This window comes from Ovis canadensis, chromosome 7 (assembly GCF_042477335.2).
Source record: "Ovis canadensis isolate MfBH-ARS-UI-01 breed Bighorn chromosome 7, ARS-UI_OviCan_v2, whole genome shotgun sequence".
NCBI lineage: Eukaryota > Metazoa > Chordata > Mammalia > Artiodactyla > Bovidae > Ovis > Ovis canadensis.
The window spans coordinates 31,413,358-31,439,564 of record NC_091251.1 but is presented as its reverse complement, the minus strand read 5'-3'; the positions used below and the strand labels follow the sequence as shown (position 1 = coordinate 31,439,564).

General features: G+C 40.0%; 3 protein-coding genes across 21 annotated transcripts in view; 1 reads left to right on the top strand and 2 right to left on the bottom strand.

Annotated features, from left to right (window-relative positions):
* Nucleotides 1-3,490: 3,490 nt before the first annotated feature.
* On the bottom strand, nt 3,491-23,627 carry SENP8 (SUMO peptidase family member, NEDD8 specific). 4 transcript variants are annotated; one of them, XM_069595560.1, is made up of 3 exons: nt 22,069-22,193; nt 19,858-19,967; nt 3,491-4,943 (listed from the first exon to the last, which is right to left on the bottom strand). In XM_069595560.1, the coding sequence occupies exon 3, from the start codon at nt 4,905-4,907 to the stop codon at nt 4,269-4,271; it is 639 nt and encodes a 212-aa protein (XP_069451661.1). In that variant the 5' UTR covers nt 4,908-4,943; nt 19,858-19,967; nt 22,069-22,193; the 3' UTR covers nt 3,491-4,268. The 4 variants fall into 4 exon arrangements, with proteins under 4 accessions (XP_069451661.1, XP_069451662.1, XP_069451663.1 ...); XM_069595561.1 differs by having other exon boundaries at nt 19,858-20,034; nt 22,069-22,116; XM_069595562.1 differs by lacking the exons at nt 19,858-19,967; nt 22,069-22,193 and adding an exon at nt 23,369-23,627.
* On the bottom strand, nt 22,305-23,021 carry LOC138444040 (atherin-like). Its single transcript, XM_069597380.1, has 2 exons — nt 22,723-23,021; nt 22,305-22,638 (listed from the first exon to the last, which is right to left on the bottom strand). Exons 1-2 carry the CDS (start codon nt 23,019-23,021, stop codon nt 22,305-22,307), a joined length of 633 nt encoding a protein of 210 aa, XP_069453481.1.
* The window catches only part of MYO9A (myosin IXA), a 242,739-nt gene continuing 238,921 nt past the window's right edge, over nt 22,390-26,207 (top strand). For all 16 annotated transcript variants that reach the window (XM_069595547.1, XM_069595546.1, XM_069595551.1 and 13 more), the window contains exon 1: nt 22,390-22,855. The gene's annotated coding sequence lies outside the window, so the exon portion shown is untranslated. The remainder of the gene's footprint in view (nt 22,856-26,207) is intronic.

The window sequence follows — 26,207 nt, the reverse complement described above, 5'->3', positions numbered from 1 at the left end:
GAGAGGGGAGTGCACTGCCAGGATACACAGGATGCCTCCTACAGAGGGCTACTTCTCCAAGGTCAGGAAAAGTAAGTAACCTACCACATATACAAAAACATATGTATGGCTGAGTTCCTTCACTGTTCACCTGAAACTATCACGCCATTGTTCATTGGCTATACCCCAATACAAAATAAAGTTTAAACACACACACAAATACAAACAGCAGCCTGGTCAGACAAAAAGAGGCAGCAGAAGAAAATGGTCCAGGTGAAGGAACAAGATAAAAATACAGAAATAATAAGTGAAGTGGGGACAGGCCAGAAAGAGTTCAGAGTAATAATTGTAAAGATGATCAAAGAACTATGGAGGAGAAGAGATGCACAGAAAAGTTAGAAGCTTTTAACAAAGAGTCAGAAAATATAAAAGGACAACCAAAGATGAACAATAAATAATTGAGATGAAAAATACACTACTATTGAAGGAATCAACAGTAGACGAAATGATTCAGAAGAACAGACTGCTGAGCTGGAAGAGAGAGTAGTGGAAATCATTGTTGTTAAACAGAAAAATGAAAAAAAGAATGAAAAGAAATGAGGACAGTTTGGGAGACATCAGGCACACTAATACTTGCATTATAAGGGTCCCAGGAGGAGGAGAGAGAAGCTGCCTGAGAAAATATTTGAAGAGATAATAGCAGAAAACCTCCCTAACCGAGGAAAGGAAAGAGACACCCAAGGCCAGAAAGCAGAGTCCCATAAAGGATTAATCCAGAGAGGAACATACCAAGATGCACTGTAATCAAAATGACAAAAATGAAAGATAAACAGAGAATACTAAAAGCATCAAGGGAAAAGCAACAAACAACATACCAGGGAACTCCCATAAGGCTATAAGCTAATTTTTAGCAGCAATTCTGCAGGCAAGAAAGCAGCGGCATGATATATTTAAGTGCTGAGAGGGAGAACCTACCTTATTCAGATTTGCTGGAGAAATTAAAAGCATTATAGATAAGCAAAAGCTAAAAGAATTTAGCACCAACAAACCAGCTTTACAACACATGTTAAAAGAGTTTCTCTAGGCAAAAAAGCCTACATCTAGAAAAAGCTCACTGGTAAAGGCAAACACACAGGAAAGGTAAGAAATCACCCACACACAAAGCTAGTAGGGAGGTTGAAAGATAAAAGTAATAAAATCATCTATATCCACAATAAGCATTTAAAGGATAAACAAAACAATTAGATGTAAAGTATGATATCTAAAACAATAATCATTAGAGGAGGAGAGTACAAATGCAGGCTATTTTAAACATAATTGAAATTAAGAGACAAGCAACTTAAAACAATCACATATGTAACAGACTGCTACACAAAAAGCTGATGGCAAGAGCAAACCAAAAATCTATACTAGATATACACACAAAAAAAGAAAAAGGAATCCAAATATAACACCAACGATAGTCACCAAGTCACAAGAGACCAAGTCACAAAAGAAGGGGGAGGGGAAAAGACCTACAAAAACAAATCCAAAACAATGAACAAGACGGCAATAAGAACATACAGACCTATAATTGTCTTAAATATAAGCAGACTAAATGCTCCAACCAAAAAACACAGACTGACCAAACGGATACAAAAACAAGACCTGTATATATGCTGCCTACAAAAGACCCACAGATCTAGAAACACATGCGGACTGACACTGAGGGGATGGAAAAGGGTATTTCACACAAATAGAAATCAAAAGTAAAGCCAGAATAGCAATACTTCTATCAGACAAAACAGACTTTAAAATAAAAGACTGTTACGAGAGACAAAGGATACTACATATGATCAAGGGATCAATCCAAGGAGATACAACACTTGCAAATATATGCACCTAACAGAGGAGCACCTCAATATATATAGCAAATATTAACAGAAATAAATAGTGAAGTCAACAGTAATCCTGTACTTACATCAATGGACAGAGCATCCAGACAGAAAAAGAAACATAAACCTTAAATAACACATTAGACCAGAGGGACTTAATTACAGAGAAGATCAATGAAAACGAAAAGCTGGTTCTTTGAAAAGATAAGCAAAATTGATGAATCTTTAGCCAGACTTATCAAGAAAAAAAGGGAGAGGACCCAAATTGGTAAAATCAAATCCAATTTCATTTTGCAGATGAGGCTACTGAATCTCAAACCTGCCCGAGACTATAACTGATACTGTTTGGACTAATCAGAACATTCATGCTCTTTCCCACACAATGGGATGTAAATTTCTTTAAACATTTTCTTTTCTAAGTGCTGGCAGAAAAAATTTAGTATCAGTAAACAGTCACATGACTGAGAAATTCTACTTTGCCACTTCAATGGAATACTTATTAAACCATACAGTCAATATGGATATAGCAAAAACTAAAGATAAAAATAACAGGATATCTGAAAACAGCGTGGTTCAGTGTGGTAACTGCTCAATCCTATTTTGAAAAACCTGCTTAACTACTGAATATTCTGAAGCTGAACTTTGCACACTGGATCTTTCTGACTCTAAAACAAGGGAACACAATACCAACAAAAGATCTTTTTCCTATTATGTACCATGTAACGTCGATGGTATACGGTCATGCAGGTGTATGACTTAAACAGGCTGCTATTGAGTAAAATATTACAAGACTCTTAAGTTCTGTCATTTACAATGTTAACACAAATGGCATATTCAAACTTTTACAGTAGACTACCTTGTGGTACAATTCAATCATGCTATGTATCTGGAAAAGGAGATCTTTGGTTTTAATTTATAAGACTGTACTAGTTTCGGTCAAAAAATTTCTTTCTGGGATGAATCTTAGGGAGACAGGAAAGATTGCTCTCACAGGTACTGTTCTAAGACGGAGACAATCTGACATCTAGATATACTTTACACTATCATTATCAGAAAGACAACAACTTTTCCCAGAGAAGACTCCGAACTTTTCAGTCTCGACTATATGCCTAAGCCAACGGTTATTGAAACAATATTGCCTTATCATTATCTACACTCCTGGCTTCAGCAATTGTGTCCTTTTGCGATTCCTCCCTCCCTATTCCACCTCCATGCCTGATTGCCTGTTGCTAATTTTTTTTTCCTGCTCCCAGCTTCCATTAGGTATCCCTATCTATTTCAAATATACTGACTTGAAATGAAAATTTTTTTGGTAGCTTTCTCTCTGACTTTTAGTTTCAACTTATGCCTGCTATGTGACCTGTACTTATTTACACTTACTGGGTTTTCCCTTCCTGACTAAAAGGAACTGGGTTATTGCCTCTGTGGTCACTGAGTGGTGAGGTTATTTTGAGCCATGAGGGCTGGGGGCAGGGTTAGGCTAGGAAGGTAGCTGAAATTATAAGTTTTGCAGCTGAAGCTAATCTTTGGCTTTCAAGTCTCATATACATTGTAATCTAATCCTCATTAAGAATAGAATATGTGTATATGACATATCATTTAAATTATTTGAAATAACTGTAAAAACACATCCATAATTTAGAAGGAAGAGCACTTCATTTTACTCGTTTCCACATTTCAAAAATTACACTGTCTGCATTTTGAATTAAGTGAAAGAGTTGAGAAAGGTCACTTTTTCTCCTTTGTATCTCAAAAATAAACGAACTTTGACTAAGTTTCAGATGCAAAACAAGAGGTCCACCACAGACATTAATTTTAACAAAGTTATTTAAGAGTCCCCCTTTCTTAAAGGGCTCCAGGAATTAGATGGGTGACTATGGGCTAACACCATCTTTATCAAGTATTGGCAAAGGTTATAGATGGGAAAGCCTTTGCTTGTTGAACGGAAGAGGAGGTATCACAGAACTGAGTAACTGATAAAACTTCAATCCTGAATTAGGTTAGGTCTTGATCTGCTTCCAGCTAGTTGATCTCTTGAAATATGTGGGCTGTGCAGTAAGTCTTTGGTTGCTGTATGATTTTCTTCTTGCTTCTAAATTTCACATATTCTCAATTTGTTTTACAGATCAATCTTTTTTCTTTGGACTAAACCAACGTGGATAAGGGAGCCCAAAAGGGAATTAATCAGTTTTGGTGCATATTTTGAAGACACTTTCACAGAACATATTGCTCTGAAGTTAGGGTTAAAGTGACACTTTCCATTAGGATAATGTGGAGGACAACATTCTCTCAGGAGAAAGTAAGCATTCCAAGCTTTCCTCTCCTAGGCATCTTCCCTCAGGCACTGAGACTGCAGCCATCCAATTCATGGGGACAGGCAGAAAGAGACTTCAAGAGTCAAACATATTTCAACAGCTAATTTTTGGCAAGTCTGGCAATGAGATCTTTCCATTCTTCTCTCTTCTTTGTGATGTATGTAGGAGTGAGTAGCTGCAGTAGTGATTCTGGCTGTTGTCTAAAGAAGTTCTGACACAAGGCCTCAGTGTTACATATCACGTACATCCCACAGTCATAGCTGTTTTGTTGAGCAGGGGCTTTCTCTTCCACAAAGGCCAGTTTGTTTCCTTTTCTGCCTAAGAAAGCCTCTAGTTTCTCTGCTACCTGTTTTGCATGGAATAAGTTACTTCCACCATAAGAATCATAATGAAAAAAGCCATTTCTATCTTGCAGATAAACCAACAAGCTCCAGTGGGTTCCCCCAGCTGCGTGGTTGGAATTATCATTGATGGCTAAAAATATAACTCTCTTATTGCGGAGGTCCAAGGGTTCAAGGAACATGTCGATTTCTGCCGGGTTGCCAGTGCACTTGATGAACTGAGTAACTTCGGGGCTGATGAAACAGACTTGGTCAGAGCAGTCATGAAATTGACTGTTGGCAAAGTACTCAAAGGCAAACCCAATAACATGGTCATTGAGCCAGCTTGGAGGATCCAGTAGTGAGACGTCTGATTGCCGCAGTAGACTGTCCATGTAACTCAAGACTACTGGGTCCATCTTGTACTGACCAGAGCTGCTCAGAAATTCCAGAAGCTGAAGGAGAGGCAGAAGACAATATTTACTGTTGAATACGATACTTGACTGTAAAACGGGGATCATAAATAGCAGTTGCTCTTACAAGGTTTGGGGTAAAGATTAAATATAATTGTAAAGTGTTTAGCAACCACGCATGGTTAAGGATAAACATTAAAAAAAAAACAAAAAAACACACATCTAATTTAACAACCAGAATGAAAAACTTGGAAATTCTCCATATGAAATAGTAAGCACATACTTAAAAATCTCTTAAAATGCTGACATTAGTTAAAATTGTAACTGTTCTATCAAACTCTACATCATTAACCATATAATCGCCCCTTTAATGAATATGCATTATAAGAATGGCAAATTATGTTAAAGATGAATTATCAGAGACCAATTTAAATGTTACTAATTACTAAGAGAAACAGTTTCCATTTCAACATTAATTTTCAAGAGATAAGATAAAATATTGCTTCCTCATTGCGTGATGGAAAGTGAGAGTTGTAGTTAAAAGGAACTGTAATTTCAAGAACAGAAAACAATGGGAGAAATACAAATGAAATTCATTCCTGGTTCTTCCTAGTTAGTAACATGAATGACAGTCTTTCCCGTCTTTAACCTCAAGGGGTAAGATGAAGACTATACAGTGTTTATAATGTAACTTAGGAATTCTTTTGGCAGTGAGGCGTGGCAAACGAATCAGGCAATCTGGGTCTAGCCCTAGTTCTACCATTGATTTGCTGGTATTATCCGATTTTTGTCCTTGTTTCTAGTTATCTGTAAAAAGGCCCCAGAGAGTTGTAGAAAAGGCCAAATAATTTTACTTGAAGGTATTAAAAAGAGTATAAAATAAAATGTTGTTCAAATAGTATTTATGTTATTAATTGGATAACAGTAAGATGATAAGGCTTTGTTTTTTCCAGTGGTCATGTATGAACGGGAGAGTTGGACTGTGAAGAAGGCTGAGTGCCAAAGAATTGATGGTTTTGAACTGTGGTGTTGGAGAAGACTCTTGAGAGTCCCTTGGACTGCAAGGAGATCCAACCAGTCCATTCTGAAGGCGATCAGCCCTGGGATTTCTTTGGAAGGAATGATGCTAAAGCTGAAACTCCAGTACTTTGGCCACCTCATGCGAAGACTTGACTCATTGGAAAAGACTCTGATGCTGGGAGGGATTGGGGGCAGGAGGAGAAGGGGACGACAGAGGATGAGATGGCTGGATGGCATCACCGACTCGATGGACGTGAGTTTGAGTGAACTCCAGAAGTTGGTGATGGACAGGGAGGCCTGGCGTGCTGCAATTCACGGGGTTGCAAAGAGTCAGACATGACTGAGCAACTGAACTGAAGATGATAAGACAATTTGGATAGAGGCCCAAACCAATCAAAGCAGGTTTGGAAACAAATGTCCATTTATACATCTTGTTCAAATGAAGGCATGACTAAATTAAGAGTGGGAGCAAGACAAGTCATAGAGTAAGATTTATATGCTCATGATCCTCTTAAAGCAAGGTGTTGACAGAGACAAGTCTGATAAGTGTGGTAATACTGATATGACATTTAAACTCAGAGTTCACTGCTTATGCACTCACTTGGCAACATAATATTTCTAGAAATCACAAAGCAATAAACTGCCCCATGCAGACTGAGAGTACAAAGCAAAGTGTATTATAAGAAAATAATACTGCTATGAAAGACTAGGCTAGAATAGCGACATCAATTTAATCAATTCTGGCCATTAGATCAGTTATTTTACTACTTGGTTAGAGTATTAAAACAATAAATTTTTTTGACACAATCATTTTCATATCATCAAAACCCTGCAAAAACCCACAAAGTGAAATAAATGTACTCCTGAAGAAAAGAAAGCTAAAGTAATGATGTAATTAGGAAGCACCAAAGATGGTTTTTCTGTGCATACAGAATATCATAATATGAACTATTTCAAAATGAATACAAGGCTGTTGATGAGTGGATATATCTATATAAAATAAGACAGCATGAATTAAGATTTTTCTTAAGAAGAAAGAATAACTTGAGCAGAGGCCTAAACTGGAGCTAGGAACAAAATTAACGAGGCATAGAGCACGTTTGTTATGGGTGGGCCACAAATTTGGCTCTTAGCTTTTGGCAGCTAACTACAGAGTGTTAAGTTAAACATTCACAATGTCCATAAGGGAAAAACAAAGCAACTGCTCAGGAGAAGTAAAAGCATTCTTTGTATTAAGGTCAGACAGATTTCTCTCAAGAAATTTTCATAAAAAACATGGAGTATCATAATGAATGCCCATAACATCTTTATATTATGGGACATTAATATATATAACATATATGGGGTATATAATATTGTTGTAAAAGATGAAATAATTTCACAGTACTATTTCTAACAATGATCTTTAATATTCAGTCTGATGGGAAAAGAGCAAACAGCTATCTAGTAAAAGCAGCTGTGGAGAGGCTAGGTGCTCAGCTGGTTGCTGATGGGACTGTATTTAAGAGTATATGAGTATGAAAAAGGAATGACTGCATGCGCCTTGAGCAAGGCTTCTTGACTCTCTCCCTCATGTCTTCAGTGACTACTAGGAGTGGTAAGGGCCAGATGGCAATGCTTGCTAAATACTTGGAGACCTGCTCTCTAAGCTGCCAGCTGAAATCAGTCCCGTACATTAAGAGCAAATCCAACTAGGGATAGAAGCTCACAACAAGAAGGGTGTCTGAATAGATATGCATCTCACCGTGGAGAATGTGTCCACAAGTAGGGTCAAGATTTTCTTTAGAAAATAGTTTTTGTGGTGTGTCTGATTTTGAAAACATCCAACATATAGATAATGTGTTAATCAAGGACTTAATTCTATTCCAAACAGTTCAGTTGCTCAGTTGTGTCCGACTCTTTGCAACTCCATGAATCGCAGCATGCCAGGCCTCCCTGTCCATCACCAACTCCCGGAGTTCACTCAGACTCACGTCCATTGAGTTGGTGATGCCATCCAGCCATCTCATCCTCTGTCGTCCCCTTCTCCTCCTGCCCCCAATCCCTCCCAGCATCAGAGTCTTTTCCAATGAGTCAACTCTTCGCGTGAGGTGGCCAAAGTACTGGAGTTTCAGCTTTAGCATCATTCTTTCCAAAGAACACCTAGGACTGATCTCCTTTCGAATGGACTGGTTGGATCTCCTTGCAGTCCAAGGGACTCTCAAGAGTCTTCTCCAACACCACAGTTCAAAAGCATCAATTCTTTGGTGCTCAGCTTTCTTCACAGTCCAACTCTCACATCCATACATGACTACTGGAAAAAGCATAACCTTGATTAGACGGACCTTTGTTGGCAAAGTAATGAGTCTCTGCTTTTTAATATGCTATCTAGGTTGGTCATAACTTTCCTTCCGTACAGCATGATTGCAATAGGTTAGCCGTAACAATTCTAAAGCAAATGAAACCAAACTGGTCAAACCACCTTGGCCAAGAAAATGGACGCTAAAGTTCACATCTTAAGACTTGAATTTTAGACTCCATTCTGTTATTCAGTGGTTATGTCATCATAAAAAACTACTTCATTTCTTTAAGCCAGTTTCCTTTTCTGTAAAGTGAGAATATTAATACATGACCTTTACCACAGGGTATGTGTCAATATTAAATGAAGAAACACAGGTAACTAACATTTAAAAAAGTATAACATACAGTAACATTTAAAAAAATGTAACATACGGTAGCATTTCTGGATATCTACGGGGTCATCAGGAAATTTACATCCCAGCATCTGGTAACTGTAGTATATCACACTGAACAAATGTTTACTGAATGTTTCCTATGTGCTAGGGGCTAGAAAATCAAAATGGGAATAAAAGTCATAGTTTTTACCCTCACTGAGCTTAACCCTATTATGTTATAATGAACCCATAATGAATATACATATCTCTTTTACTCAATAAATACCTATCAAGTAGCTAATGCAGATGGAGAAGGAAATGCAACCCACTCCAGTATTCTTGCCTGGAGAATTTCATGGACAGAGGAGCCTGGTGGGCTGCAGTCCATGGGGTAACAAACAGTCAGACACGACTGAGTGACTAACACACACACATCTAATGCAGTTGTCATGGAAAATATAAAGATGTGTAAGGTGGCTTATACTCAAAAGAAAAAAACTGGTAAACCACAAATAAAATGAATTCAAAAGGGAAATGCATGGAGAGCTCAAATTAGGAAAGTCTTCAAGGAGAAAGTGGCATAAAAGTGGGCTCTTGAAAAGCAGAGAGGTGGATGCATGGAGGAGGGCATTAAGAAGGCAGAGGCAAGGAAAGTGCCTTTAAGTTTAGTCCACTCTGGCTGGAATGAAGTGGGAACAGTGATGCAGATGAAGGTTGGAGGAAGATTATTAGAAGCTAGGTGCTGATAAACTGATTTCTAGGTGTAAAGTCTAGAACTTATACTGGAGGAAATGGGGAAACATTAATGGCTATGTCAATGCTTTAGAAAGACTGATGATTCAGGCATGGTATATAGGATTAATTGGTAGGGAGAGACATTGGCGATAGAGATCAATTCGATTTTTAATGAAAGTAAAGGTAGGAGGAGGATATGATGTAAACCAGGGGAAATGGTAGTAGGGGAAAGGCAAGGAGGAAAAGATATTATTATAGACAGAATCAGTAAGGGATCAGAGGAGGGTAGATAAGAGAGAAGAATTAAGAAACAGTTTGGAGAATTTTGTTGGTGTGACCAGAAGGGCAATGATCCCATCATTAATGGGGTAAGGGGACAAAAAGAGATGAAGTAGGCCTAGCACAAGAACGAGGAGCCATTTAGAGCCATCCCAGGGATATTTCCTTTCTATGTAGCGAGCACTGTACTTAGCATATCTGAGGTACAATTAATGTTTGTCAGATGAATGAAATACTTTTAAAGGGAGTCAGGAAATATAAATTAAGGGAAATAAGGCATATAACATTTTTATATTGTAATATCCCTGTTTTTGCTTTAGTTTTGTGTTTTGTCTGTTTTCTTCTGTTGATTAGCAGTAAATTCCTTTACAATTAAAAGATCTATGTTTTTGGTCTTGGTGGAAGGTATAGGAATACTGGGGAGACAATGACTTCCTCATAGTTGTGTGTGTGTAAAACTAAAATACAGTATAGTTCTATGTTCTGGAGCCAGGAGGCTTTGAGTTTGGGCTCTGACTTCCACTTGCTAACTGTGCGACTGGCTGGGCAAGCTATTCATCCTCTTTCCAGGCCTCATTTTCCTCATGAGTAAAATGAGGTGGTAATAAAACCTGTCTCTCAGAGCTGCTTTATGAATTAGAAACATGACTGAAAAGACTTAGCACGTTCTCTGGTAGATGGCAAGCTCTCAAGGAAAACTTGTTTCCTTCCCCATTCCCTATATATTTTGGGTGGTAATAATGGATCTTAAAGATTTCTCAAAAATAAAGAGTCTGTTTGTCTCTTTATATAAAGGTACAAAGATAGATCCGGCCAGGGCAGGACTGTGCACTTGAACTTTACCTTTGATGCGAGCAGAGGTGAATGCTAACACCACAGAAAAGTAGTCTCTCAACCTGAGTGAAGCAATGTTGTTAGCGTGTCATCAGCATACTCAAACCTGGTGGTGGTGGTGGTCAGTGGCTTCAGTCACGTCTGACTCTTTGTAACCCCAGGCACCTCTGTCCATGGGTTTCTCCAGGCAAGAATACTGGAGTGGGCTGCCATTTCCTTCTGCAGGGGATCTTCCTGACCCAGGGATTAAACCCACATCTCTAGAGTCTCCTGTGTTGCAGGCAGACTCTTGTAATTATGGGGTTTACTTTAGTATATCTTCGAACTTCTGTAGCTAAGTGAAAACTGAATTCAAAGTATAGAACACTTCCCAAAATACTTAATTTTAACAAGAGACTATTTTTTAATATTCATCTTAAAATCCTTAAAGTGTATACGACTTAAATATTTCTGTTATAAAAACCAGGCAATTAAATAAAAATTAAAGGGAAAATTATAATTCAACAAGAACCATTCTGATTTCCTGCTGATGTAAGTAAGGCAAGAAGCTGCAGGTTCAGTAGGAAAAACACTAGGTTGGGAGTCAGCAAATTTGGGATTCAATTCAGATCTGCAATCAACCAGTTGTTTGACTCTGGAGAAGACATTTAAAACCCTTGGGTCTCATCTGTAAAGTGAGGTTTGGACCAGATAAATAGTGGTTCTACCCGGGGAGGCATGTCAAAATCATCTATGGAGATTTTAAACACGTGATCTGTCTCTGGGGGGAGGGTCTGGGCACCTGTATCTTTAAGATGTTTCCAAGTGACTCTCTGATTTCTCCAAGATTCTTCTAGCTATGGGCTTCCCCAGTCTCAGTGGCAAAGAGTCTGCCTGCAACACAGGAGACTCTAGAGATGTGGGTTTAATCCCTGGGTCAGAAGATTCCCTGGAGAAGGAAATGGCAACCCATTCCAGTATTCTTGCCTGGAGAAACCCATGGACAGAGGTGCCTGGGGTTACAAACAGTCAGACATGACTAAAGCCACTCACCACCACCACCACCACTAGCCATAGGTTTCTACAATTCTAAGCTCTCATCTTTAAAATCTTCCCTTCCTCTCTCAAGTTTTACTGGAACAAAATCATGCTCATTAGTTCACATATTCTTTATGGCTACTTTAAAAAATGTTTATCTATTTGGCTGTGACAGGTCTTACAGACAGTGGCAAACTCTTCCTTGAAGCAGGTAGGATCTAGCTCACCGACCAGGGACCGAACCTAGGCCCTCTGCAATGGGAGCGAGGAGTCTTACCACTGAACCACCAAGGAAGTCTTTTATGGCTATTTTTCAGCTTTAAGAGCTCAGTAGCCTGTGAAGTCTAACATATTTACTGTTTGGCCTCTCAGACAAAAACTTTGCCAGTCTCTGTTCTAGACCATATAATGTAATCTGTTCTAAATGCCTAGGCTGAATTAATTTTAAGAGCTTTTAGGGGTCTAATAAAGCACTGAGGCTATTTGTTAAAATATCTTTAAGATAGAGATTAACCTTTAACTAGAGGTATTACTGCCGATTCAATTGGAATTTTTGATGAGGAAATGCTTAATTAGTAGATATAAGAACTACTTTATAGATGCATGAGTAAATATTCATTTTATAAGATCAAAAATATACATCAAGAGTTTAATTAATAAGCATTTTAAAGTATGTAGCAATTCTCATAACTTTTGGGATAATATGCCTGTTGTGGTTAAAATAGTGATCCAGTAGTGATCCAGATAAGCTTTACTGTAAAGCCCCAAAGAAAACCTACTATCCCAGAACTGTGACCTTTATTCATTTCCCCCCCCAAATTATTCAGTAAGAGTTCCTTAAAAAAAAAGGAACAGCTTCATTCAGTTATGTTTTTAAACACTGTAAAGTGCAAAGTGCAGCTGTTTATCATTTTAAGTGAAGATTCTAACAGTCAATAGTTTCTAAATGCAATTTTCTTTCCCCCTCCTCACTCCCTTCAGTTTTTGTTTTAAATTGTATCTAACTGCAACTGCTCACAAATGTGGTCAGCGCTCCTATACATATATGGCTAGCTGCTAGCAAGATTCAATACACACACACAAACACACACCAAAAATCAAACACAGGCTAACTCCAATGCATCTTCCTAGAGCTTCAATTTCACTAGCATTGGGGGAAAAGAGCTAAGCAATTTAAATATTTTTTAAATCTTAAATACTAAAAATATTTTAATCAGTGACTTACAATACCTTAATTATTAACATAAACATGGATATAACAGCATAAAATGCAACATCAGCACAGATTTTTAAAATAAGAGATTAGCAGAGCACTTTTGCACCAGAGGAAAGCAATTATCTCTGCTTCATTCACCCTACTCTGAAGGCCTGGACACTTCAGTGGGACAGTTTAGTCAGTCTCCAAACTTGATAGCTAGAGGTGGTGGTCAGTGGTTCAGTCATGTCTGACTCTTTGTAACCCCAGGCACCTCTGTCCATGGGATTCTCCAGGCAAGAATACTGGAGTGGGTTGCCATTTCCTTCTCCAGGGAATCTTCCTGACCAGGGATTGAACCCATGTCTCCAGAGTCTCCTGCACTGCAGGCAGATTCTTTACCAACTGCCTGCAATGCAGGAGACCTGGGTTCAATCCCTGGGTCGGGAAGATCCCCTGGAGAAAGGAATGGCAACCCACTCCAATATTCTTGCCTGGAGAATCCCATGGACTGAAGTATAGCCCAGGGGGTCACAAAGAATTAGATATGATTGAGTGACTAACACTTTCATACTTGATAGGCCTGTAACATAAATCACTAATTCTTAGGAACCAGATTCCCTAATAAACCAATTGATAAGTCTTGCTGATTCTACAGCCAAAATGTTCTGGACCTGTCCCAACACTTTCCATCTTCACTACCACCTCAGTCAAGTCCATCATTATTTCTTATCTTGATAGAGCCTAACATGTCTCCTTATTTCCACTATTGACCCCTCCAGTAAATTCACCATACAGCTGTCAAGAGTAATTGTTTAAACATTTAAGTGAGTTCACATCTGTCCTGTCCTCTGGCAGTACACTGTCACACTCAGGAATAAATGTGAACTTCCCACCCTAGCTGCTTACAATCCACCCTCCCACCTCCCACCCCACCCTCCAATGATTACATGGCCGTAGGCACCTCTCCAACCTCATTTCCATTACTCTTCCCCCTTGCCCACTAAGCTCCAGCCACACCAACTTTCCTCAAACATGCCATGTTTTCTTCCTCCTGAGGGCTGGGCTACTAGCTGTGCCTGAACCTTCTAGTGGTTGGCACCATGTGCTGGGTAATTTCAGTTTAAATGCCACTTATTCACAGAGCTCTCCCATGTTCATCCAAAACAAGAGGCCACCACTCTCTTGTCCCCTAATTTCAATTCCTTGTGGAACTGAAATAGACAGCACTTGTGGTTATCTGACAGTTTCTTTTTCACTGTTTCTTCATTAATATTTTTCCCCTCTCCCTGAGGCCAAAAACATAAGCTCCATGATCATAAGAGAATAAAGAATCTTCTCTGCCTAAACCTGCTTACCATTCTGGTCCCCTGGATCTTCAACAAAACTTGTTGGGCATATGCTCAGTAAATAATAATTGTAGAATAAATGGATACTTACCTGATATAAATCATGTTCTGCAAATAAATTTTTACTGTTGAGTCTTAGAAGTGTAAGTGGAAGTCGCTCAGTTGTGTCCGACTCTTTGCGACCCCCATGGAATAGCCCATGGAATTCTCCAGGCCAGAATACTGGAGTGGGTAACTGCTTCCTTCTCCAGGCAATCTTCCCAACCCAGGGATCAAACCCAGGTCTCCTGCACTGCAGGCGGATTCTTTACCACCTGAGCCACCAGCGAAGCCCCTTAGATGTATAAAGGACTTTCATTCCTTTTAGTCTAACTTCCTACCCCAGGAAGCAATTTTTCATTTCTATTCTCAGGGGAAAACATGCAGGAGTTTGACTTACAACTAGCTGTGTAATATTAGAGCAGAAATAGCTAAGTCAATACAACTGTAAAAAAACCAAATCCATGCAATTGGAAATTTTAAATATGATGATGAAGACATTACAAATCAGTGGGAGAAATATAGGGATTATTCCACGTTTTCACTGATCACTATGTCTTATAGCAGTGCAATCCAGTAGGACTTTCAGTAACAATGGAAATGCTCTTCATCTGCAATGTCCAATATAGTAGCCATTGGCCACACTAGCTATTGAGCACTGGCAAAGGGCTAGTGAGACTGAAGGACTGATTTTATTTAATTTTAACTCAAATTTAAACAGCTACGTGTGGGCAGTGGCTACTATTTTGTTTTTTTCAGCTGCACCTTGTGGCATTTGGGATCTTAGTTCTTCAACCAGAGATTGAGCCCCCTGGAAGCATGGAATCTTAAAGACTTGACTACCTGGGAAGTCCCATGGCTACTATTTTGGACAGCACAGTTTCATAGACTTTTACAGGCATTTCAGGAAAGAAAAAGATTACATGGTTAAGTAAGTTAGGGAAATGCTACATCCCCAAACTCCTTATTGTTGACTCACGATGCACACAAGCATATTAGAGGCTAGGAGAGGTTCTGCAATACAGAAACTTAACTTTTCTCAGTCTGATTCTTTCCCAGCTCCTTTGACCAATGGAACACTTTTTGTTTTCTGTTTTGGTATAATATCTATTAACACCTCACCAACTGTGCAGTGATGTTTGGGATATGCTAACTGGGAAATTTAATAAATGACACTGGGACAATTTGTTAATCATTTGATTAGAAAAAAACTGAAGCTAAATCCTTACTTCAGACCTCATATTGAATTCTATTTCAGATCGAATGAAATTTAAATGCTAAAAAGTGAAACAAAAATATTAAAACAGAGCTTAAAAACACCTTATACAGCTGGCCAATACACACACGAAAAGATACCCAACATCTTATTCATAATCAAAGAAATGTACGTTGAATTAAGATTTCATTGTTCACCTGTTAAATTAGCAAAGATAGGAAAACTGATAATAACCGGCATTGCTGAGTAACTACAGGAAAATGCAGTCTCACTGTAAACAGGAGTGTAAACTAATGTGAGTTTTCTGAAGGATAATTTGCCATTATATTTTAATATTTTGGAAATATGTAGGTATTACACTTTCAGAAATTCACCTTAAGCGAAACTTTAGGATACATGCAAAAATTTAACAAGGATGTTTACCACAGTAATATTTGTAAAAGAAAAACTGGAAATAATCCCAAAGTTTAAAAGAGGACTGGTAAAAAGAACAGGGTTTCCATTTAATGGAATACTTTTCGGCCATTAAAAAATAATTTATTGACATAGAAAGATGCTCATAATATGCTATGAAAAGAAAGGTTATATAAAAACTTGTACAAAATTAGTCAAGGATGATAGCTGTCTATAATCACACATTTTTAAGAATAGGATTTTAATACTTTTAAACTTTTTTCTAACTTTTGATATTGCTTTATCCCCCCCCCCCTTTTCTAATGAGTACATAACCAAGAAATACAGCTACTTTCATTCATTCAAGAAAGAAATGTAGCACCTCTCACTTTTACAGTCACCTAAAATCTATCTGGGGCTTCCTTGGTGGCTCAGATGGTAAAGAACCTGCCTGCAATGTGGGAGACATGGGTTTGATCCCTGGGTCAGGAAGATCACCTGGGGAAGCAAATGGCAACTCACTCCAGTATTCCTGCCTGGAGAGTTTCATGGACAGAGGAGCCTGACAGGCTATAGTTCACACGACTAAGTGACTAACACACGCAAAATATGTTTCTTTGACTCGCTGGTCTCACTTATGTCCTCTAGGAAAAAAACAATAAGTCTAATCTCTCTTGCACAAAGTTTCAAACACAAATATTTAAATATAATCTGATGTTCATTAAAATTAATTTACACCCAACTTTTCATGTATAATTCCATTTGAATTTCACAAAATGAATCACATTCAAGACCAAATGTCCTTTTCATGTCAGACTAAGCAGAAAAATTTTCAGGAAGGAAGTTGAAGCCTTATTTTTTGGTTTCAATTTCCCCTAATTAAACATTTCCTTTTAATGCTAGCCTAACCCATCCAGAGATTTGTATCAAGTGGTATGTAAAAATTACCATCAAGATTTTATATCTTTCTTGAAGACAAAGATTAGTTTTCACTCATGCCTGCTATCTTCAGTGCCTGAAAACACAAGATTGTTAAACACACAAGATTTCTCAATTTTATAAGTTATTTATGCGTGTGTGCTAAGTTGCTTCAGTTGGGGTCTGACTCTGCGACCCCATGGACATAGCCCGCAGGGCTCCTCTGTACACGGGATTCTCCAGGCAAGAATACTGGAGCTGGTTGCTGTGCCTTCTTCCAGGGGATCTTCCCAACCCAGGGATTGAATCCCCAGGTATCTTACATCTCTTGCACTGGAGGTAGGTTCTTTACCTCTAGCAGCACATGGGAAGCCCCAAATTATTTATAAATTTGAACAATATACCTCTCACGTGAATCTTTTACCAACAGAGGAATTCAGCTCTCAAAGCAGAAAAACCATTTGGTATGATGATGATGCCTGGTAACTCATCAGCCATAAATTCCACTTGGCCCTCCCTTGGGCCAGGGAGATAGACTAAGTAACCTTTTAGGATTTCTTCTAGCACTGAGGCTCTCTATTTATGGTTCTGTTACTTATTAGGCATGGTTAAGGGGTCACGGATCAGAAAAAAAACTTTAGTCTACCATTACACTTCAAAGGTTCCATCTATAGTTGTGTCACAATTTTCCCCCCCTTTCCTATATACTTTGTGTAAATACCAGCCTTTTCTAGAAATGATTTTGTTTAAATTTTCTGAGAAATGACTTAACTGCAAAATTTGAAATGACTGGGACTGTAAATATAGTGGATGGGGAGGACACTTTTAATGAGAGGTTTGAGTAAGATATATTTTACAAAGGAGTAGACAGAATTTTATTTAGTATACAGCTAATATTATACCTTAGGTGATAAGATGCGGTCAAGCTAAAGTTATAATCTGCCTAGTTTCATAAATAATCACTGCACACACAGTAGCTATATGCAAACATCTGGTTTAAAAGAGAATGAAAAAGGCATCGTTTTTAAATTATTTGTCTTGTAGATTTCAAAGCCTGGTGAATTATTTTCTTCCATAGTTAAAAGGTAAACTGTTAGTACAAACTCCTCTTTTAATGAGTCTCAAAAATGTGCTTGGTGAATAGCAGGTGCTCAATAAATATCTTATGAACAAATAAAATAGTGCATTTGTTTTATTGTGCTGATAGGAAAACAGGGTCTGATGGGACCCAACTGTGAATACAGAATTTATCTTTAAATGTTCATTAACATAAATACTTGCTGAGTTATCTGATGAGGTCTGAATTACAGATTATTAAATAGGACTAACCATTTCCAGCATCTGCATATTTTAGCTGTTAATGTAAAGTGCAAAGCTGCTACAATAAACAGTAATGGGAAAATTATAGCCAGATTATCCACAAGTTACTGTTTTGAAGGAATTTATTAACCTATCACACTACTCTGTGACAGCATTTACTTATTTTTTTGGCCATGAGGGAAGGCAGGCCTAAGATATTTTAAATCTACAATATAGATGCTCAAAAATAGTAACTGTTACCAGGACAATTGTTTCAGTATCACAACTGTGTTCTAGTGCTTTTGTAATGGGTGAATGCTCAAAGGTGTAGTCATCTAACTGGAAGCTAGAGAAAGGAACTTTCAGAGATTTTCTGTAAGTAATGAAAATCCCTCAGAAATTCAAGAATTCTGCTTTAAAATAGACCTGTTCCCCCATTCCCTACGAAAAGGAAACTTGAACCATACCAATAGGTAAATAGACAAGTGAATATAAACTAGTCATGCTGAAGAAAATAGAATCTGGTCCAGAAAACTAACTTTACATTACTTACTTGGTTTAGTAATACCTGGGCCTCAAATTTAATGTTTTTAATAATATGGTTAAAAAGACACATCATTTGGGGAGTAACTGGGATTTGAGCAGTAAGTTTTCTATAGCCTGGCAACAGTCAATTTCCAAAAAGATGGGTTCCCTAGGCCTTGAGGACTTCCTTTTTGTTTACTAATGCATTTACCCAGCAAAGAAGGTTTAAGGAATTGGCAAGGAGACGAGTCTTGACCTTAAAAGTCACAACTGTAGAACTCACAGGTGTAGACGGAAATATAACCAAAGAAAGGCCTTGGCAACATCTAGGAACCTAGATACATGGTAAAGTGAAGCCGCTCAGTCGTGTCCCACTCTTTGTGACCCCATGGACTGTAGCCTACCAGGCTCCTCAGTCCATGGAATTTCTCAGGCAAGAGTACTAGAGTGGGTTGCCATTTCCTTCTCCTGGGGATGTTCCCAACCCAGGGATCGAACCCAAGTCTCCCGCACTGTAGCTTTACCATCTGAGCCACCAGGGAAGCCCAGATACATGGTAAAGTCACTGCTTATTAGACGTTCTAACATTATCACTACACTACAAAAGAAAGGGCTAGCCTCTTGACCTGGAAAAATGCTAACAGATCTATACACAGGTGTGCACCTCTTTGTTGAAAGGCATGTAATTTAGTCCAATCTTTTCCTTTAGGTTGGTCACACGGGAAATAAAGGAACTTAGTAGACTCTTTAGAGATTGCTTTATGATAAAATTTAGTTTTTTAAAAAAATTAATTAGTTGCTGGTCTAGCCTCTTCATTCCTATCTTCTCTTTTGATAGAATGTAACCTGTACATTACTGCTAATTATTTTTCAAATAGAACTCTAGTTTCATTATCCTGCTCCAAGTTTTTAAACATTTCTCCACTGTCTACCAAAATTAAGTACAAACTACAGCATGGCATATAATAATTTGAACAAAAATAGCCATAACCTATCTTTGCCAATTTACTTCCTTGTACTTATCCTATAGAGCCAAAAGCTCAGTTCTCAAATTATTAGGCAACAGTTTATTAGTAGCAGTTACTGCAACTAAATTATAGGAAAAGAGAAATTGCCAGTTTCCTATGCTGATTCCAACAGAAAGGTTGAGAAGTGAACACTGCTCAAGTACTTTTCCAAAACACTTATTTGATCTGTTGTGATCTTGTTTAAAACCATTACAGTGAGCTATTTATAAATCTAGGATCCTTGGACCAGAAGGTGGCTAGAATTAACAGTTCCATGAACTTGGATTAGGGGAAATAATTGCAACTTTTCAATAACCTCTAGCTGAAATTTAACATCTTCAATAAGTGTAGGCAATAATCCTCATATTACTGGTGTCTTTGTCACCAATAGGAATACACTTCCAAATCATTAAAGTTGTTACAGGTGTCTCAAAATAAAATTTATACTCATCACTATTTTGAAATTACATAATTACCTGGTACCATAAAGAAGGCTGAGCACTGAAGAATCGATGCTTTTGAAACGTGGTGTTGGAGAAGACTCCTGAGAGTCCCCAGGACAGCAAGGAGATCCAACCAGTCAATCCTAAAGGAAACTCAATCCTGAATATTCATTGGAAGGACTGATGCTGAAGTGCCAATATTTTGGACACCTGATGGGAAGAGCTGACTCATTAGAAAAGACCCTGATGCTGGGAAAGATGGAAAGCAAGAGAAGGGGACGACAAAGGATGAGAGGTTGGATGGCATCACCGACTCAATGGACATGAGTTTGTGTAAACTCCGGGAGTTGGTGAAGGATAGGGAGGCCCAGCATGCTGCTGTCCATGGGGTCGCAGAGAGTGGGACATGACTGACTGAACAACAGACCTGCTGCCTGATGTTATTTAATGTGTAAGGAATCGCATATGTAACTACATCACACATGTTTTTATATTTTTACAACTTTCAATAAAAATAAGTTCATTTGTTTCTATGTATTTTATTTCATACATCTTTATTATACATATTAATTGCTTGTAGAATATAACCTAAACACTTTAGCATGGAATTCAAGGCTCTTCATTATCTGTTCACACCCACTTTTTCATCTTCATCTCTGTCCCACCCCTACTTTTCATACTAAACTCTAGTCACACCAGACAATGGTGACTCACTCTTATCTGGTGGCTGGTAAGTTTTCGAATTAACCCTAGTTAAACCATTCAGTGGCTTGGGCTTTGCCTTACACAGACTTTCTCTGCCTGCCAAAAGAATTCTTTTAAAGGTTTGTTTTTCCTAATACTATGAGGTCCTAATAGGGCTGATTCTTAAGTCTTTCTCATTCCTTACTCAAATGATTGATGAATTATAAAAGACAGTTTCTAAACTGGCATGGCACTGTGTACTGTACCCCCATCTTCAGGGGTCTGAAGTTTGCTCTTGACTCTCATAGGTTAGCCCAGCTTTGATCTTTTGGGGTAAAGAAATGGGGATGGCCTGGAGCTGGAAGCCTGGATCCCCAGCTGATCAACCCTGGATGGAAGGGAAAAGGAAAGAGAGCAGTAACTGAGGTGGACTTGATTAAGACTGAAAGATGGAACTGCACCAGAGGGAAAGGCAGGAGTGACTCTTTCCCCCATTTTCCAGAGCCATTATTCAAAACTTCATCACTCTGACCAAGCTCCCATTCCATCTCCAACTCTTTCTCATCAGATGACTCCCATCTTAATGTTACAGGGCCACTTTTATCAACCTTCTGCCCTCCCCTGCTTCTCATTGCTTTCCTTTGTTCTAGTTGAGTGGTTTTTAACCCACAGCCTTACTCATCTCAGAAGTTAAAGAAAAAAAACCCCCGATACCTGGGTTTAATTGGCCTCAGGTGGAGCAACTGCATTGGTTTTATAATTAAAAAGCTTTTCAGGTGACTCTAATGTGCATACAAGATTGAAAGCCACGAATATTCTTGGTTTTGTAAGTTAAATACTCGCACCAATAAATTGTCTTCTCGGTTCCATGGTACTTTTATGCCCCAAAGTCTCCCATCTTGAAAACAGTCTTGTGGCCCACACGCTTGCCCCTAACCACTTTACAACGATGTTTTTTAAAGGGTAGCCTACACTTGCGTGGTTTTCACCAGCTATATTCTTTGATTAACTTTTTACTCTTTCGGCCAGTACTAGCACATGCTTTTGTACTTTCTGCTTCTATCTCTTCTCCTATTTTTTTGACCACCTACTGCTCACTAGCCTTTTAACAAAAATTAAGAGTGACTCAAAGGTCACCTTGGAAGGGGTTCCTCAAGTCTTTCTACACAATCATGCTCAAGAGTATCCTGTCGGTTTTTTCCCCCTACTTTAATTTTACTTTACTACCACTGCGAATCATCTCCTCGTCTCTGACAGAGCGCTTCAGAAAGCTGAAACTATTTCATTTGCTTCTGACTTTCTGGAGTCCAACGCACAGAAACCATTCAGTGAAAAGTCTGAGGGATGAATGAAAAGTAGAACTAGGAAACGGAGGTCGGGGGCGGGGAAATACAGGGCGTGTGTGTGGAAACCAGGAAAGGGGGCTAACAGGAGTGTCGCTGAGAATTCTTGCCATAATTGAAAATGGGGCACAGATACGCTAGATCTCCGTGAACCGCAAAGCGGTCCCCTGCCCGGACCCACAGACCAACAAACCAAAGTAGGGAGCAGGTTTCTTACCTGCTTCGGGCCTCACCACCCCTACCAGCCTCCAAACAGCTCTGTACTGGCCGGAAAAGCTGCGCTATAGTCGTAAATCCAGAGTTTTCTACCCCCAACATTGCGACATTCCTCTCTAGTCCTCTAAGGCGGAGGCTCCCAGCTCTGCCGTAAAGTGAGGAAGAAAGTTTTGGGCGGGGCCGCCTGAGGCCGATGAGGCGGGGCGTGTCCGCCCGAGGCAATTGAAATGGGGCGTGTCAGCGCAAGCGCACGTTGTATTCGCTGGCGGCGTCACGTGCGGGGGCGGGGCCGGGCAGGATCCCGCAGGCGGTAGGGGGCGTGGGAGGTAAGTGCGCGCGCGCCTGCTCGTCTGCAGCCTGGGAGTCGCGCGGGGCGGGGCCGCGTGCGCGGGGTCGGGGGCGCGCGGGCCGGAGCTGACTGGGACGCGGCGGCGGTTGGCTGTGGCTGCTGAGAGTCCAGCCAGGACGCTGAGACGCGGCTGCGAAGGAACCCTCTGGCACCAGCAGAGGCAGCGACACCGGTTGAGGCGGCGGTGCAACGCGTGCTGGGCGGGTGCGGCGGGGGATGTGCCTGCCCAGGCCGGGCGGAGTCTCTCTGACAGGGCGGGGGATGCGCGGCGGCCGCTCGCCTGGACCCTAAAGCAACTGGGCCCACCCTCCCGGAACCGTCCGACCCTCGGTGGTCTCGGTCTCTGCTGTCTCCTCCGGCCTGACCCTGGGGCCGAGGCTGGGAGGCGGCTTCCGCCGAAGAGGAGGGGGCTGCGGTGGCCACCGCGGCGGAGCCCGAGGTAAGACCCGCCCAAGCCGCCCAGCGGCCCTGCCGCCCGGCCCGGCCCACGTCTCAGTCTCTCTCTTTGGCTCCTGCGGGGCCGCTCCGCCCCGCCCCAGCGGAGACGCCCCGCAGCCTCCCAGATCCCCGATCGCTGCCGAGGGTCCCCAGTAGACCCCACCCATGGTGTCTTCCATTGGCCAGACACCCTCCTGGCCCTCCAACCTCTCCTGGGGTTCTATCATGCCCCCCCCCCCTCCACGCCAGTACACCCTATTGGAACCCCCTTCGGACTCTTAGACGCTTAATGGGGCCTCGAGAGTCTGTTACATCTTCCCGTGAGCTGACCGGATCACAGTTTCTCAGACCCACTTACGGCTACCCCCGAACCCACTGCGACCCCCTGGTCCAGGACAGATCCGTCGTGGCCACCCTTCTCAGCAGACCTCCTAACCCCCACCCTTGGCTCAGCCGACTAGCCCTTCCCCTACCCAACTCGGCTTTCCCATAGTCTATTTCGTGATGCTCTTACCTCCCAAGAGATCCGGTATCAGCCCCTCTGTAGCCACCATCAACTGCCGCCTCTCCCCCCGACTTCTGCTGTAGCCTCTCCCACAGACCTCTTCTCCTTAGGCAGACCTTAGTATCTTTCTCCCCGCTCGTGATCCTTTCTTTGATTGGAAAGACTTTGCCATGAAATCCTGAAGGGGTGTTACCCTTGTATATTCCCTCAGTGGGGATTAAGGGACCCAACTGATACCGAGGTTTGGAGGGTCTAGTCTGGTGGCTATAGAGAGTGAGAGGGAAGAGCATGGAAACCCAGGGCAGGGGGTGTGTGCTATTGTAAGATCACCCAGCCTGCTTCTCATCTTGTCTCTTTTCTAGAATGTGAGGTAATCCAGATCCTGACAGTTTTGGGACTTTTGTAAGGATTAAATCACATATCACTAATGAATAAAACTGTCTCCATGTGTTATTATTTGCTTCACGTTCTTGTAGATTTTAATATATCTTTGGCACTGTTTTTGAAGGATACTAGGGTGTTTTTTAAAAAATTATTATTTTATTGTTTTTCAGTTTTCTGGAAAAGTAAGATTTGTAGTTTTCCTTAATCCCTGAAGGTTTTAATGCCAGTTCGATAATAAAATTCTGCTACTTGGTGCTGCTGTCTTGCTTTTCCAAGGAACAAGTATGGTTACCATGCAGTGTTCACCAGTGTCATTACCAGCAGCCTTCTCAGCAGTAATAAAATATTGAATAAAATAGTTTATTGAACTCCTGAGCTGTCAAGAAGGAAATGTAATCTTACACCGAATGATCAGTGCATAATTTTAACGGTGGTAGAGGGATGAAGTATAGAGGGGCTTTTGTAGTCAGTACTTTAAATTTTTTTATTTTGTGTGTGTGGAACTAAGGAGGGAGAAAATCATATGAAAATTATAGGTCATAACTAGACATAGTATAAAAGTCAAAGGTTCAAAAGATGATGCAGTAAAAAGTTTCTCTTACCCTTTTATTCGCCAGCCACGCATTTTCCCTCCTTAGACGCAACCATTATTTCCATCTTTGTGTGTGTCCTTGTGATATTTCTAGCGTACAAGTCTATACATTTATATTTTTAAAACACTCCACAGACAAATGCTTGCATACTGTATATTATGGCTATAGCTCCCCCCTCTCCCTTTAATAATAGATCCTAGAGATCATTCAACAATAGTACATTTGGAATTGCCTCATTTACTGGCTAGATAGTATTCCCTTCTGGTGATCTTGAGGTTATTTTCAGTCTTTGTTTTTACAGACAGTGCTATGTGCTTTTCTCTTAAATATATCAGCTGGTATATGTATGTTTTCAGTAATTTTCAGGATTCAAAAAATTTCCTGATGACTCTTTTATGAACCTACAAAAAAGGATATAGTTAAAGTAAATTTCTCATTGAACCACTTGCTGGGCTTTCATGGAGTTACTAGCTTTGATAGAGTTTATATTTATTTGGATTTTTTATAATGTTTTATTGGTCTTCCCTGGTGGCTCAGTGGTAATGAGCACTTGCAATGCAGGAGCCACAGAAGATGCAGGTTCAATCCCTGGGTCAGGAAGATCTGGAGGAGGGCATGGCAACCCACTCCAGTCTTCTTGCCTGGAGAATTCCATGGACAAAGTGGCCTGGCAGGCTGTAGTCCATAGAGTCTATTGAGCATACATGTACATAAATGTTTATGTTTATTTATAACTTACTTCATAGTTACTGAAGGATTTAAAGGAGGGGATTGAAATGATTTGCATTTTTAAAAGATCACTCAATCTACTTTGAGGAGGGTGGATTGAAAGGCAGGCTAAAGGTGTTGGAGGGGTAACCGATAATGGTGCAGCTTCTTCATTTGAGTTTTGAAAATAGACAGAATTTGGTGATTTCACTGGAATTGGTATTAGACTGAGGGTTCACAGAGGATAAGATCTAGGTTTCTAGCTTGTGCCTTTCACTGAGGTGAGGATCTGAATGAGGGAGGAATGGAATTTTTGTTTTTATCAAGAAAGAGGAATTCAATTTGTGATATTTTGAGTTTGGGTGACTGGTGGTTATATTTCTAGCAGATGTAGATGGCCAATAGGCAACTGGATTTGTGGCTTAAGCTTGTTATTAAGTTCTGGGTTGATAGTAGGTTTAGGTGAGAGGAGAAAAGATTGTAGGATAGAAATTCAGCATTTGCAATACACATAGAATTGAATGTCTGAGCTATTAATAGTAAATTATGTGGTTCAGTTCTGTAAAGAATCTTGTTATAGTTTAAACATCAGTAGGTTCACTATCTGACAAGACTTTTCAACAGTGTTTTCCCTTGAGTGATATATAGTTCTGAGGGAAATGGAAGTAAACTTAGGTTTTTAGAAAGGCAAAACCTCAGTAGAAGTTAGCACTATAACCCCGTTTTTTCCAAGTGTTTAGATTATAGTATTGTAAAAGTTGTTCAGTCTTCATTGTTTACAGAGTTTAGGAGCTTGGAAAATGTTGTTTGCCAAAAATATTAAGTGTTTTAGTGTATGATTTCTAGCTATATTAGTAATAGAGTTTAGTCAAAGATTTTTCAGTCGTGTTTTTAAACCATGTGATTAAATGTGTGCTCAGTCTCGTTCAACTCTTTTCAACCCTAGGACTGTAGACGGCCAGGCTTCTCTGTCCATGGAATTTTCCATGCAAGAATACTGATGTGGGTTGCCATTTCCTCCTCCAGGGGATCTTCCCAACCTACGGCTTGAACCTGCATCCTTGTATCTCCTGCACTGACAGGCAGCTTCTTTACCACTGTGACATAACATTGATTTAATTTAATTTTAAGTCTCGAGTTGCCTTGTAGAGCTCTTGCCTTTA